The sequence below is a fragment of the Natator depressus genome, chromosome 13 (assembly GCF_965152275.1).
Source record: "Natator depressus isolate rNatDep1 chromosome 13, rNatDep2.hap1, whole genome shotgun sequence".
Classification (NCBI taxonomy): Eukaryota; Metazoa; Chordata; order Testudines; family Cheloniidae; genus Natator; species Natator depressus.
This window is the reverse complement of record NC_134246.1, coordinates 719,365-734,805: the sequence shown is the minus strand read 5'-3', so window position 1 is coordinate 734,805 and position 15,441 is coordinate 719,365. Positions and strand designations below refer to the sequence as shown.

The 15,441-nt window shown below is 64.1% G+C and overlaps 1 protein-coding gene across 1 annotated transcript; it reads left to right on the top strand.

Annotated features, from left to right (window-relative positions):
- The first annotated feature begins 204 nt into the window (after nucleotides 1-204).
- CD40 (CD40 molecule) lies at nucleotides 205-8,890 on the top strand. The gene is made up of 9 exons (XM_074969538.1): nucleotides 205-768; nucleotides 3,462-3,543; nucleotides 3,740-3,865; nucleotides 4,078-4,224; nucleotides 4,556-4,649; nucleotides 6,287-6,348; nucleotides 6,957-7,052; nucleotides 7,670-7,695; nucleotides 8,285-8,890. The coding sequence occupies exons 1-9, from the start codon at nucleotides 718-720 to the stop codon at nucleotides 8,468-8,470; spliced, it is 870 nt and encodes a 289-aa protein (XP_074825639.1). The 5' UTR covers nucleotides 205-717; the 3' UTR covers nucleotides 8,471-8,890.
- The last annotated feature ends 6,551 nt before the right edge of the window (nucleotides 8,891-15,441 follow it).

Here is a 15,441-nt window from a genome sequence, read left to right as displayed (position 1 = left end):
TGGGCAGAAGGGGCAGCCCGGCGCTTGTCCCACTCGACCCCCGCACAGTCTCTGGGTGGGCCAGACGGCTTGCCCCCTCTGTCTTCGGGGGCAGATCACCAAGGGACCCCAGTGTTCCTGTGTCTCCGATGCACTGGCCTCCGCTGCTCCCCACCAGTGACGGCGTGCCCCAGCCCCTAGCGGCCCCCGGCACTGATGGGCCCTGCTGTTGTCCCCAGGGCCTTGTGGGGCGATGGCCCTGTCTGCCCCGGGGCGGGAAGCTGCCTGCAGGCTGCGCTGGAAGTTCCTAGCTGCCCAGTGCCATAGGCTGACTCGCTGCTGTGGCCAGGCTGACACAGAGCCAAGAGCTGCCTGGGGGCACGGGTGCCGTGGCGGGGGGCGGCGCACCCCCTGGCTTGACACGGTTTCCATCGCACACGGGGTTTGCAGTTCGGGTTAATGGTTCTCGGCACCCTCCGTGCCCCTGGGGACGTGGCTCCGGCGAGGGGGCCGCTCCCGCCTGGCTGTTTTGCACACGCTGCCCTGCCGGGGCCCTGGCCACAGGCTGCCTGGGGAAGTCCTGGCCCAGGCCAGCCCCAGCGGTGGATGCCGAGGGAGGAGGAGTTTTGCTGCTGGGGGCTGCCCAGCCCCTTTCCTGGGCGGGTGTTGAGGCTGAGGAGTTTATAGCAGCTCTGCCTCGCCTCCCTCCCAGCTGCTTGCCAAAGGCCCAGCTGCACCATGCCACCCTGCCGTCTGCTCTGCCTGCTGCTCGGGGGCTGTCTGCTCACGGTGAGTTTCACTTACTTTCCCTGGGAAGCCCGCGATCGTGCACCCGGCTGCAGAGCCCTGGCACGCAGAGCCCGGCTCCCGTAGGGTGCTTGGGGGCTTGGCAGGGCTCTGCCCTGCAGCCTCGTAGGAGCCAATGCCCCTGCCCGGGCAGCGAGGGGGCGAGAGGGCTGGCACCGCCCCACTTCCCCTCCCGTGGGCCTCACTGGCAGAGCGAATCCCGAGCCTGGTGCCACTCGAGGGCCGATCGGAGGAGGGTGTTCTCCGGCCTGGAGGGGGCCAGCGACAGCCCCTGGTGCCGCGCAGACTGGGGTGTGGTGGGCGAGATGCGGGGCTCCCTCTGGCTGGCTGGAATCACAGCTCCCTCGACGTGAGCGATGGCACCAGGAGTGCACAGGGCGGATCCCGCCCTACAGCCCATGGCCCCAGGCTCTGCCCAGGTTCCTTGTAAAGGCCCTGTGATGCGTCTTCCATCCCTGCCCTGGAGCTGCCAGGGCTGGCAGAATATACCCAGCTGCGCAGGGGGCCCCTCCAGTGGTGTTTACAGGCTCCGCTCTTGGGGTGGGGGAGAGAGCCCCGAGGGGAGGGGAGGGGAGCGCGTATCCCCCATCTCTGTCCTCTCCCCTATCCTGGGCTCGGGGATCTGCCTGGAGGGAACCTGGGCTCGCAGCATCTGTGAGAACCAAGGCTCCTGCTCTGGCCTCGCAGTTTGCTGGTTCCTCATTTTTGTGGCTGGGAATTTCCCTTCATCTGCTTTGATTTCCCTGCCCCCCAGACGGTCCACCCTGCTGTCTGGCACCCCTGGGGCTCCAGGTTTTGACTGGGGTGTAGTGGGGAGGGAGGGCAGGGTCTGGAGTCCCTATTCCCTGTCCAAAGGGCCCAGCCGGAGCTGGGGCCAGGCTGCTGCCCTGCTCCCCTCTAGCCAGGCTGCTGGCTTCACTTTCACTTTCTTTCTGAAATAGGGGGTTGGAGCAACCACCAGAGACAAAGCAAGAGCTGAGCCCACACCCAGCCACTGCCCTCCTGCTGCTCCGGGACCCTGGCTCCGGTTAGGGAGCGTAACTGTGGAATAGGGACAGCAGGGGCAGGGCTGGTTTGAGGGGCAGGAGAGTTGGCCAGAGGGATGGGACAGCTTTGGGTAACAAAGAAGGTGCTGGGGGAGGATACAAGCTGTGACAGTGTCCAGGAATGCAACAGGCACCAGTCCCAGGCCTGCAAGGGAGCAAAAGTAAACAGCGGCCTGATGCAGCCCGGCACTCCCCAAGGACGCCGGGGTGCTCCCGAACCAGCATAGATGGCAGCTGAACACGCAACGCTGGGGCTGGGGCTGCCAGATTCCAAGCAGAGGCTCCGGGGTTCCACTCTGCAAATGTGGGGAGGGGCTGGGCCAGGCCTGCAGCATGGGCCTGAACTAGGCATTTTGAGGGGGAAGATGCAGGGGCTATGGTTGCCAATTTTGGCTGGACGTATTCCTGGAGGTTTCAGCACAGGACATAATCTCTGATTAACGTTTAATTTGTAATTCCTGGAGACTCCAGGACAATCCTGGAGGGTTGGCAAAGCAGGGGCCCGGCCCAGGCTGGGGGTTTGGGCCCCGTTCAGTTCCCCTTCCCAACATGGAGGCTGCTAGTGACACAGGATGTCAGAGTCTTTCTTCTTGGTTCCCCTTTCAGCCCAAATCCTGTTTCTCAGAGAACTCCCCGGGGCAGCCAGGGCTCTGCCAGCATGCGCCCGTTGGCCACTCCCGGGCAGGGCCGGCTCCAGCGTTTTTGCCGCCCCAAGCGGCAAAAAAAACCAAAACAAAAAACCTCGCCGCCGAACACGGAGGCGGAGTGATGGTGCAGCTGCCGAATTGCTGCCGGCGACCGAAGAAGAGTCGCGTCCCCGCCGCTGAATTGGTGCCGAGCGCGAAGCGCGCTGTGACGGAGCAGCTGCCGAATTCCCACCGCTGCCGAGGGCGGATTGCCACCCCAGAGCCCGCCGTCCTGCCGCCCCTTTACATTGGCCGCCCCAGGCACCTGCTTGGTTCGCTGGTGCCTGGAGCCGGCCCTGCTCCCGGGCACCGGCCCTGCTGCACACTGAGCCGCTGCCGGTGCAGGGCTGGGGCTTGGTGGGTCACTGTCACAAGTGGGAGAAGAGGCTCCCCTGGGGCACCAGGGCTGCCCCAGATCCAAGCCCCAGTGCCTACAGGCTCCTCCCTTCAGCCCCCCTTGACCTGGGAGGATGGCCCCACGGCGACGGGAGGAAGGGGCAGTTGGGTCTGCTCTGTGCCCTGCCCCCCGCGGCAGGGGTTGAAGCTGGCAGCCCGTGGGCAGGGGCAGGCAGGGCGGGAACTCCTGTCAGTGGCACCCAGGCGTGCCCTGTTGGCACAGGCTGCCACCCGAGTGGCACTGCGCTCACTAGCTGCGAGGTGAAGCAGGAGAGAGAGCAGCACCCACACACCACACCGGAACCGGTGGGATCCCACTTCAAGGGAGGCCTGGCACTGCGGAGGCAGCTGAACCCATCTGTGCAACGATCTGTGGTTAACGTGGGTGTTGGTGAGAGTGCAGGGAGCAGCATCTGCGCAGTGCCTGGGATGCAGAGGCCAAGCGAGCTGCCTGCAGGAGCGAGGGGGCAAGGAAGAATGGGGGGTGGGGGGGGTCATGGAGCATGGACCCGTCCCTGGCTGAACTCGCTGCTCTCTTCTGTTCCAGCACTGGGCGTCTGGCAGCGACTTGAACTGCACCCCAAAGCAGTATCAGCATGATGGCAGGTGCTGCAGCCGCTGTGGACCAGGTATGGAGCAGTGTCCCGACTCCGGGCAGCCTTGGCTGGGGCTGGGACGTGACTCTCTGCCTTGCTCCCCTGAGGCAGCCGGGGTTCTCAGTCTTCCCTACAGCGCCTCCTGCTGGGAGAGGCTGGGTCTGGCCGTGCTGGGTCTGGCAGCAGGAGCGCTGTTCTTCGCTGACCCCTGCTGTGCTCTGCATTGCAGGAGACAAGCTGCTGTCTGACTGCACGGCCTCGAAGAACACTGACTGCGGGGCGTGCGAGGCGGGACACTTCCAGTCCAGTTGGACCAAGGAGAGACACTGCACCCCCCACAGATCCTGCGATCTCAGTAGGTGCCGTTGGGGGTGTTCATTCTTGGGGGAGGTGAAACCAGGCCTCCTGGCTAATGTTCAGCGGCTCCTGGGGTCCTTGCAGCCTGGCACCCACCCCCTGCTCACCTGCCATCCTTGGCTCATGGCCTGCTTGGCAGGAGGTGCTGCCGGCACCGACTCCCTGGAGTGCTGATCCCTTGTGGACGCTTGTCTCATCCCCTTTGCCCAGACACTGGACTTCGCACGAGGAGCCCCGGGGACACCAAGCGCAATGCCGTGTGCGAGTGCCAGCAGGGCATGTACTGCTCCAGCCCCGACTGCCAGACCTGCATGAACATCACGAACTGCAAGCCGGGCGAAGGAGTCGCTCGGAAAGGTGAGGTGATGCTCCGAGCTAGCCGAGAGCTCCCCTGCTGGGGGCCAGGGCTGGAGCTGATTCACCCCAGCGCGGCCCAGGGATCACACCCCCCAGATCAGAGTCCCACCAGGGCTTCCCCTACAAGGGGTGCCAGGGTCTTGCCCTAGTGAGGGGCACCCAGTGCTTCCTGGGGAGACGCGCACAGGCTGGAATCACTCAGCTGTTCCATCCCCTGCTGCAGTTGCCCGAGGGCTTTGGGAACTAGGGGCCCTGCCTGGTACCTGCAAACCACCTTGCCTTCCCCTGGCATGACACTGACCTGCCCGTTGCCCACTCTGCTCCATTTCAGCCGACAACTTTTCAGACACAGCCTGCGTGCCGTGTGAACATGGCAGCTTCTCCAACACCTCCTCTGCCTCCGAGCCGTGCCGCCCCTGGACGAGGTACAGACCCGAAACTCCTGATTCAAAGGCAGCTGAGGCTGCGCCCACACCAGCCCTCTCTCTGCCCCACAGCCCGTGCTGCTCATGCCAGCTCAGCTTCTGCTGCAGGTGGCATGGGCAGGGTGGGGTGGGGGTGCACCACATAGGTGCAGCAGCAGGTGACATGAGCCCTGGTAGGGCCTGGGTGGGGTGGCACAGACTGTGAGTGCAGGCCGGGGGAGCGGGCACAGGGGCAAGCAGAGCACCCCAGCCATCCTGTCATCTCAGCTGCCAGGCCCAGCAGCTGCCTTCCTCCCCTTTGCTGCTCTTGCCACCACTGGAGCTGGGCAGTGTGCAGCACGTGGGTGAGTGGAGCGGGCTGCAAGGTCCGTCCCTTGGCCATGCGCCCCGGAGAGCTCCCCTTCCAGCCCAGCGCCGCCCCGGCTGCACAGCAGAGACAAAAGGGCCAGAAGAACCCAGTCTGACCCTTAGTCTAACCCCCGCATGGCACCCCTCATAACTACTGGGGGGGAGCAGAGTTGACCCCTGCATGGCACACCCCATAACCCCTGGGGGAATCTTTGGGAACCCGACAGCTGGTCTTGCATTGAAGAGTCCATGGGCTGCGTGTCCCCCTGTCTTTTGGGAAGCCACTCCTGGGGTAATGACACTTTCTGCTTGAAATTTGCACCCTGTTTGCTGGCTGCGTTTGTCACGTTGCAGCTCCCCCCGGCTGGCTCTCTTTTGGCCTCGGTCTGCTAGCAGACATCACCCCACACAGGGCCTGAGATTGCGACCAAGTCCCCTCTCAGCCGTCTCTTGGCCCTACTAACCCCACCATGCTGTGGCAGGCTCTCCTGGAGGCAGGTTTCCCAGCCCTGAGTCAGTCTCCGAGCTCTTTGCCGAACCCTTCCCAATGGCTCAACTTCCTGGTTGAAGTGAGCCCCCGGAGCTGGGTGCACTGCTGGACAGTGGGGTTACCCATGAGCCCACGTCGCCTGGCCAACCCCGTTGCTGCAGGCCAGGAGCCCGCGGGCCGTACCAGTAGCACCTTGCCGAGGTGCTCCGTGGGGCTCCCAGACGGCCCATCGTGCGCATCATGCTCCGTGTCCCTGCGGCCCAGGGACCAAAGGAGAGCGCCTGGGGCCAGGCCTAGGGGCAGCCGCTGCAGCTCACAGGTATTTCCCGTCTCAGCAGCAGGCCGGGGCAAACACCCCCGGCTGGCGGGTGGCTGCCAGGAGATGCCTGAGGGAGGGCATCACACTCCCTTCCCTGCTACCCAGGCAGAGGGCAGGGCCCAATCCCGTGGTTGGGGGCACGGGCTTCCAGCCGGGCCCCTCCCTTCCTGCAGGCAGCTCCCCACATTTGTCTCCTCAGCTCTGGTCTGGCTACCGGGTGTGAGTGCAGTTGCAGCCAGGGGCTCGCTCTGGATTTGAACCGCTGGGAAGGGGATTGGGGTCCAGCCCACTGAGTTCCCTGGGGCCTGGTCTGTGCTGTTCTCCCCACGCACTGCAGCGCACGGCCAGCTCGTAGCTCCGGGCCCCTTTCACAGCAGCAGCTCTCCTCCTTGTGAGACGTGTTTCCCCGGTGCCCACGTGCAGGGTGCTTTGCTGCCCTCCTGGCTCCGGGTATGAACCCAGCTCTGCCCCTCTCTGCAGGTGTGAGACACTGGGGCTGGTGCTGAAGACGACTGGGACAAACCTCTTGGATGTGGCTTGTGGTAAGTGCCAAGCAGCCTGTGGCTGTCAGCGTGCAACAGCTGTGCAGATCCCAGGTGGGTGAGTTCTTGGATGGGGAACCCCAGGGTTTTCGAGTCTGGCCAGCACTCTGGCAAGGGGAACCTTGTGCCAGTCTGCCCCAGCGCTCTCCCTGCTAAGGCGTGCGGCGCTGCTGCACCTGCTGCCCGTGGGTGGCACAGAACCAAGGGCCTGGCTATGTGTGGCAGCTAACGCTTGGCAGTGCGTTCTGCCAGGGCGAGCGTGTTGCGCCGGGGGGGCGAGTCCATTCTGCCCCCCTCCGGCCCCTGTTGTTGCAGTCCCTGTTTCACAGTGCTGTGCAGCTGTAGAAAGCTGCCAGGTCCTCCCCAGAGTTGGCTGCATTTCACTGGTGGACGCATTGATCCCTGCAGACACAATACAGTTTGCGAGGAGCTTCAGGCTCCCTTTGAATGCAGATATGCAGTACTTGCCGCTCCTGTTGGTGTGGGGGGGGGTCTCCCCAGCAATGGGTGCTGTAGGCGGGGTGTGGTTGAGAGGGGCTCAGTGTGAGGGGGAGGGCGTTACGCTGGGAGCACAGGGCTCAGCAGGCGTCTCCCTTTTCTCTTGTCAGAGCCTGGCCGTGGCCGTTCCCCAGTGCTGATCTCCATTATGGCCGTTACTGCAGCCTGTCTCTTGGGGCTCACTGTCTTCTGCCTGTATCAGAAAGGTGAGCACGGGGGGCGCGGGAGGGAGGGAGAGAGGGGCGGGCGTCTCCCTCCACTCCTGGGCTGGGCCAGGGCCTGGGCACAGCAGGGTGCTCGCCCTCCACCGCTCACGGCTGAGCCCACCATTCTGCCAACCGGGGGCCTGCCGTTGCCCAGGCTCGAGGCATCACAGTTCAGCTTGTTCTGGGGATAAACCTCATGGTTCTGGGGCCCATGCGTGCTAACGCCAGACTGCCATGGCAGTGCCAGCGGCCTGGCTCCCTCCGGCAGGGCACCTGCTGCTTTACCCACTGACCAGGGCAGGCTGGGAGCTCTGTGAGGCTGAGTCAAGTCCCAGCCACGGCTCTGGCCTGTAGCACCCTGGGCAGCAGGGGACACAATGGCAGAGCCCAGATCAAGGTGAGCACGTGTTCATCCCGTGCTGGGCCTGGCCGGGGCAGTCCCCCCGTCCCGCCATGGGGTGTCTGGGCTGGGCCTGGCTGGGGCTCTACCCCCACCCGTGGGGTGTCTGGGCTGGGCCTGGCTGGGGTTCTCATCTTCTCCCCCTCCCCACCCCGGGTGTCCACACTGGGCCTGGCCAGAGTCTCACTCTCCCCCTCTGTCCCCATTCCCCGTCTAGGTCTCCAGCAGTGCACACAGAAGCAGGTACGTCACCCAGCGCCGCCCACGCTCCCCGGGGCCGGAAAGCAGCTGCCAGGCGCCCGAGCACAGTCAGGGACCTGGCCCCGAGCAGGGGGTTCCCCTTCCCAGCCCACCCGGACAGGCCACATGCTCTGCCCCGAGCGGCTGCTGCTCCCCGGGCAGGCGGCACCAGGCCCCGGGGTCCCCTCTGCTGCTCGCTGGCGTGGAGGAGCAGGGACGGGCCAGAGGGGACGACAGAGCAAGTGGAGAGCGAGATGCCCTGGGGTGGGAGCCAGCCTGGGCCCTGTCCCCGTGGGGGCAAAAGGGGTGTTGTCCCAAGCCTGGCCCCGAGGGGACACCACCCTGTGAGGGGGGAGGGCAGTGGGGCCTTCCCAGGGGGCTGGGGCAGAGTCCGTGCGTCTGCCCCGGAGGGGGGGGGGTTTGTGCCAGGGGGTGGGGAGGGGGGGGCGTAGGCCCCGTTATCCCGCAGCAGCCCAGCAGGGGGCAGCAGCAGCCCGAGGAGAGGCGTAGGTCTGGCCCCACACGGTGCCAGCTCGAGGGGCTGCCACGGGACCCCCTCCTCTGCTCACCTCACCTTCCCCCTTCTTGGCAGGGCCTGGAGCTGCCGGATCCCGTGGAGATTGTGGTGCTGGCACCGCCCCAGCAGCCAGCCACGGCGGGGTGCGAGGAGCACGATGAGCGCCAGGACTTCCCTGTCCAGGAGACCCTGCTGGGGCGCCAGCCCGTGGCGCAGGAGGACGGCAAGGAGAGCCGCATCTCGGAGCAGGAGAGGCTGTAAGGCCCTGTCGTGGGGAGCATCTGCCTCCCCCAGCACACACAGCCAGGGCTGGCCTCCTCCGCCCAGCACACAGCAGGGCCCAGCCCAGGGGGCTGTGCCACGGGGCAACCCGCAGCCCTCCGCCCCTCCCTGCCTCGGCCCCGCAGGGTCATTGGCGGGGGCAGAGAGACGGTGCCCAGCACAGCCGGGAGCAGAGCATTCATGGGCGCGTACAGAGAGTGGGGTGGAGCAGCAGCTCTCACCCTTTCCCGACGACTCCTGTACCCTTCAGGGGGCTGATTTGTCTTGCGTACCCCAATTTTCATCTCACTTAAAAACGACTTGCTTGCAAAGTCAGACATAGAAATCCCAGAGGGTCCCAGCGCACTAGTACTGAACAATGGCTGACTTTCTCATTGTACCACATCATTCTAAAATAAAGCGACTGGAATATGAATATTGTACGTACATTTCAGTGTATCGTGTGTAGAGCAGTATAAACAAGGCAGTGTCCCGATGAAATTTTAGTTTGTTCTGACTTCCCTAGTGCTTTTCATGGAGGCTGTTGTAAAAATAGGTAAATATCTAGATGAGCTGACGTACCCCTCTGTGTACCCCCCCCCCGGGTACGCATCTCCTGGTTGAGAACCACTGGTGTAGGGGGCGCCGCTCCGGGCAGTGGCGGGGCCGCACCCCATGGACAGAGCTGGCCCCAGAGCGGTGCACTGCTCACAGCTGTTGATTCCTCCATCCCCATGGGAATAGAGCCTTTGCGCTCCCAGTCTGCGCTTACGGCCTTGCTGCGTATGAGGGGCTTTAACTGAGCTGAATGAGGGGCAGGGGCCTGGCATGCACCGAGGAGGGGTGAGACAGGAGGTTGGCAGGGATGGAGGAGAGGGGGTTCAGCATGCAGAGAGGATGAGTAAGTGGCTCACCCCACCACTCTCAGTGCACCCCCCATGCCTGACACCTGCCTCATGGCCCTACACGTGCACCCCCCCACCTGTGTGTACCCACCCCCGTGCACACACACCAGTTGGTCTACACATGCTCGCTCACCCCTGTGCGTGTGCACAATGTACTGCCATGCACGTAAACACATGCAGACACGTATGCTGATACTGGCATGCGTGCATGCCAGGTGCTTGGCTCTCTGCACTGCCGCCCCCAGTTGGGCCGAGGGGCCCCCCCCACCCGTGGAGCCAACCTTCAGAAGGAGTTGGTATATTTACGGCTGACAGGTTGACATTTCTGTGGTTATTGCTCCTCTCCTCCTCACTCTGCCGTTGCCGTTACAATGGGAACAATTATGCTCAATTATTCTCCACCACACCATTGACAAAAAGCTGGTATTTAAACGATAATTATCCTCACAGTGTACGAGCGCCGCAGCCCACTGCTGGCGCTAGGGTCGCCTTCAATCTCTCCTTGGGCGTCTGCACAGCCCATTAGCAGACCTGCTGCCCAGCCAGCAGCTCGCGGAGCTGGGGTCAGGAGCAGAGCTCCACAGTCCCCATGCCAGGGGAGGGTCCCTCCCCCAGGATATGAGCGTGCCCTGCTATTCTCTGGATCCAGGCAGGATAGATTGGGGGCCTGCACCCCTCCCCCAAGGAGACACCCCCAGATGAACAGATTGACCCTCACAGCATTCAGCCCCTGTTCCATGCCCCTCCTGTCCCTGGGGCCCCTGGCCGTTCTGAGCCCACGCCTGGATTGCTCAGCAGAAGACAGGACTTGCAGGGTCTGGCCTGCCCAGCGTGACAGCCCTTTCCTGGGGCAGCACTGGCGCAAGGTCAATGTGGCCCTGCCAGGAGTAGCGGCTGCCCCAGGAATGACAGATGCCCAATTCCAAGAGGCAAAGGGCAGCAGAATATGTAGGGAGGAGGCACTGTAGGTGAGAAGCCTGGGCATGGGGCTGGAGGCTGGCAGGAACCTGCGTCCCAGCCCAGCTCTGGGGACTAGACCCCCTGCCACACTCCCCCGTCGCTCCCACCCACGCCCCCGGCTCCCACTCCCCAGAGCCATACAGGGCGTTACTGGCTGCCTCCCCGGCTCCAGCTGCTGGGGAGCTGCCCTCAGACTGTCCCTGCATGGCAGGGCAGGGCCCAGGGTGTGGGGCTGGATCGGGGCGGTGATGTGCTCCCCATCATTTGCAGGATGCGTTGAGAAAAGCTGAGTCTGGAGTTGACGCAGGCCGGCCCCGCTGGGGAGATGGGGTGCCAGGGGCCCTGCTGGTGGCCGTGCCTGGGGGGGGGGAGAAATCGCCCCAGCTGGCCCTTGCCAGAAGAGACCTGTGGCTCCTGCCAAGTGCAGGTGGCAAGGAGCTGGGCCAGTGGCCTGCTGAGGGGGCCGTGCTGACAGCTGCCTGCCTGCGGCGAGAGCACGGCCCCGCCTGAGGGGGCCGCAGGCTGCGCCCGGGGCGTAGCTGAGGCCCTGTGCCAGAAGGCGTCTAGTGGAGTCCAGGTTCCTCACCTGCCTGGCTGGAGGCCCACGTTAGCGGGGAAGTGGCCGGAGCACGTAACCTGGCCGTGCCCGAGCATGCACAACACAAAAGAGGCCATAAATCACGGCGCCGGAAGCAGCTGGAACACGGAGCGACTGGGACTGTAAAGGCATGTTATTTAAGGCCCCTCTTAAAACCTAATGCAAGGTGTAGTAAGGGAGTTAAAAGCCTGTTGGCAGCTTTTCTGGTTTAAAGGGGTAACCCACGTGCTGCTCTCCACATGACTCCCCCAGGCCAACAGCCCAGTGCCGGGGGAGGGCGGGGGACATGGCCCTGCCCTCGGGGCCTGTCTGGGTTCTCACCTGGTGCAAGGCAGCAGACAGGTCCCAGCAGCACAGCTGATGTCTGGCTGGGGCAGCAGGCAGGATCCAGCCAGGGGGCTGGGCAGCAGGCACAAACGTGGCCTGGACTCAGGGAGGAAAATGACAAATTCAGCACTTGGCCCCTCTGTCCCTTCCCCATGCGGAGCCCCCCCCTTTCTGACATGCCAGCCACACCCCGCACCCTGGGTGCTCTCACGCTGGCCCAGAGCCCAGCAGCCAGGATGCCTGGGTGCTGGTCCCACCCTGCTGCCAGGTCCATGACCTCGGGCATGTCTCTGCCCCGCTGAGGTCGGTGTCTTGGCTTGTGAGGGGGGAGGACATTCTCCAGCTCGCAGCTTGCCCGAGGCTGGAATAGCGAATCAGTAGCAGCACCCGGTCCAGGTGCCACAGGCGAACTCCCTGCCTGGTCCCAGCCCCGGGCTTGACACCTGGGCCCCCTTTGTCCACTGCAGCCAGCTGGGATCTGCGCTCCCGGCTCTGCCAGGCAACATGCCGGCCTCACCCCCAGCACCTCAGCGCGTGCTAAGGGGAGCATCACCCGGACCCTGCAGGGCAGCCGAGCCACGACGGGCACAAGCCTGTGGGTGTGGCAGGTTATGTGGCCTCGAGGAAGGTGTGGCGAGCGGAGGGCAGCCAATCCGGCGCTCTGGCATTACTCAAAAGGACAGGCAGCCGGCGTTCTCCTTCCACCCCGGCTGGGGTGGAGACCCTGGGAGTGCAGCGGCTGGGGGCTGGCACACTGGGGCTGGGGGCAGTGCAGCTGGCGTGAGAGGCCCTGCTTCCCAGCTGTGGTTCATTTCCTCTCTCCTCCGTCCACCCCAGTGAATTTCACACCAGGCGCCAGGCTCGCTGGCAGCAGGTCAGAACAGCATTGAGCAGCTGTTGGGACTGGGCTGGGGTCAGACTGGTGACCCTGGGGTGAAAGGTCAGCCCCCATTCTCACCACCTCGGGGACTATCTGTGGTTAACGGTGCAGCACCAGCATGGCACCTGGCCTGCCTTGAGGAACTGTCGGGTTGGACTGCCACAGCTGGCAGGTCTTGCAAGGTTTGGCGTTTTTCTGAAAGCCCCAGCTCCCGGAGTCAGGTGATCATGCAGAGTCTGTGCTTCTGTGTCGAGAAACACGCAGAAGTAAGCGCCTGCCCCCTCGTTTGTGGAGAGAAGCCAGAGTCCAGGCCTCCAGCAACCCCGAAGGCTCTGCCACCCATAGGCCAGGGGAACGCTTGGCCCCTAGTGCCCCTGGCCAGGCCAACAGGCCAGGGGCTGGGAGGAACCAGGGCTGCTGCCCGTGCCAGCAATACAGGAGATCACCCAAGAGACAGCACCAGCGACAGCGAGGAGCTGTGTCTGTGGTCAGGCCCCTCTCCTGCTGCTGGGGAAGGAGGGTGGCAGCCTCCAAGTGTAGCCAAAGGAGCCAGACAGGGAGAAAGGGATCAACAGCATGAGTGAGAAAATGCGGCATCCCTGTTTACCCCACTGAGCTGGTTGGCAGGGCCCTGCCCCCCACTGCTGCCTGAGCAGCTTGTGCCCACCTTGCCCCATCTCCCTCAGGCACAGAGTGTTTAATACCCGCTCCCGCGTGTCAGACATGTGCCATCTCATTAGCGCGTCTGTCCCCTGAAGTGAGAAGGGAGCGCGCAGGAGACCTAATTGAATGTAACTAATTATTCACTCTGCAGCCGTTCAGTTTAAATGGGATTGTGAGGGACAGAATTACTCATTCTGAAAAGGGGAAAGAAAGAGAGAAAACAAATAGAGGGGATTGTGGAACCGCAGCTCCCGCTCTCCCCAGAATACCAATTACCGGATAAAGTGATTGTATAAATCTTTACTGAGCGAACGAACTGCACCAGTCACTTACTTCTGTCCTGCTGTTATTAGGAAGCAATGAAAAATGATTCCTTGGTCCCGTGTAGTTAAAGGCTCCCAGGCCCTGTCACTCAGCTCCTGCTCCGGGCAGCACTGTGAGGGTAGGCAATGGAGGGTCGGCAGGACAGACCCTGACTGGCAGCCCCAGAACGGGGGAGAGGGAGAGGTCCCCAGCCCTTCCTGCAGTGCCGGCATGCTGCAGGAAGCCACCGTGGCTTCTCCCCAGGACACGATGGGAGGCGCAGTCACAGCCCCCAATCGGAGCAGCTTGGTGCAGCCTGCAGGGATGTAGCCCCCAGAACCGGCATGGGGCCAGAGGGGCTCAGCTCCCCGCCGGGCAGAGGGACACGGAACCACGCAGTGCTCAGGCTGAGAGCACATCACCACGTGCAGCTCCCTGCCGACCCCTGGGGCCAAGCCAAGGTTTTACCCCATCCCCTGGACGAGCACGTGCCCCCTCCCTTCCCCCGGGAGACCCAGGCCTCTGTGGCAGTGTCACGGGGTCCCTGGGCGATGCTCTGGAACTGCGCCCTACGAAGCCAGTCAGGACTCTGGGGAAGTCTCCTTTCTGTGAGCAGCCTGTCTGCAGGGCACACAGCTCACACAGCTTCCGCCTTCCTGGGTCTGACCTCGGAGCATTCAGCATCCTCTGCCCCTCCATGCGCTTCCCCCAGCGAGTCCGCCCAGGCGGGGTCCTGGGGAAGCCAGAGGGTCCTGCCCCCCAACTCCGCAGTCAGACGGGACTCTCAGCCAGCCAGTAACACAGAAGGTTTACTAGACGACAGGAACATGGTCTAACACAGAGCTTGTACGTGCAGAGAACCGGACACCACAGCCGGGCCCATTTTTGGGCCAGTGAGCCAGACAACCACGTCTGCACTTCACTCCATGTCCCCAGCCAGCCCCAAACTGCCTTCCCCTCCAGCCCCTCCTCCTCTGAGCTTTGTCCCTGTCCCGGGCCAGGAGGTCCCCTGAGTCCTTTGTTCTCCAACCCTTTAGCTCTCACCTTGCAGGGGGGAAGGGCCAGGCCATCAGTTGCCAGGAGACAGAGTGTCGGCCATTTATGTACCCTGGCCCTTTGCTCTGCAACAATTACACCCCCTTATCCCACCACCTAGACCAGGGGTCGGCAACCTATGGCATGCGTGCCAAAGACGGCACGAGAGCCGATTTTTATGGCATGCTGCTGCCTGCCGGGTGCCATCCGCCGGCCCTGCTCAGCCCACTGCTGAACCCAGGCCGGGACCCCGGCAGGCAGCAGTGTGCCATTCAAAGTCCTGCCCGCCCCGACTCGCTCTTCTCCGGGGGCAGGGTGAAGAAGCGGAGAAGCGGAGCTGCAGCTCTCGCTCGCTGCTCCGGGGAGGAGGCGGAGAAGAGGTGGGGACGGGGCTGTGGGGATGGGGGGTGGAATCAGGGCATACCCCCTCCAGCCCCCTGCCATGAGCCACTCTGGGCAGTGGGCTGGGAGCACCCCCATGACTCCAGCTCACACCCCCAGCCCTCTGCCCTGATCCCTGCACCTCCCCACACACACCCAGCCCTCTGCCCTGACCCTTGCACCTCCCCACACACCCCCAGCCCTCTGCCCTGATCCCTGCACCTCCCCACACACACCCAGCCCTCTGCCCTGATCCCTGCACCTCCCCACACACACCCAGCCCTCTGCCCTGACCCCTGCACCTCCCCACACACCCCCAGCCCTCTGCCCTGATCCCTGCACCTCCCCACACACACCCAGCCCTCTGCCCTGATCCCTGCACCTCCCCACACACACCCACCCCTCTGCCCTGACCCCTGCACCCCCTCACACACCCCCAGCTCTCTGCCCTGACCCCTGCACCTCCCCACACACACCCACCCCTCTGCCCTGACCCCTGCACCCCCTCACACACACCCAGCCCTCTGCCCTGACCCCTGCACCTCCCCACACACACCCACCCCTCTGCCCTGACCCCTGCACCCCCTCACACACACCCACCCCTCTGCCCTGACCCCTGCACCCCCTCACACACACCCAGCCCTCTGCCCTGACCCCTGCACCTCCACACACACACCCACCCCTCTGCCCTGACCCCTGCACCCCCTCACACACACCCAGCCCTCTGCCCTGACCCCTGCACCTCCACACACACACCCACCCCTCTGCCCTGACCCCTGCACCCCCTCACACACACCCAGCCCTCTGCCCTGACCCCTGCACCCCCTCACACACCCCCAGCTCTCTGCCCTGACCCCTGCATCTGCCCACGACCCCTGTCCTTACTCCTGCACCCCCCCCCCACATACCCAGCCTCCCC

Bases quoted from the DNA above. Each gene is read 5' to 3' on its own strand.
- CD40 (XM_074969538.1), top strand. From the start codon at position 718: ATGCCACCCTGCCGTCTGCTCTGCCTGCTGCTCGGGGGCTGTCTGCTC. The intron at 4,650-6,286 runs GTACAGACCCGA...CCCTCTCTGCAG, and splicing joins CCGTGCCGCCCCTGGACGAG to GTGTGAGACACTGGGGCTGG. The intron at 7,053-7,669 runs GTGAGCACGGGG...TTCCCCGTCTAG, and splicing joins CTTCTGCCTGTATCAGAAAG to GTCTCCAGCAGTGCACACAG.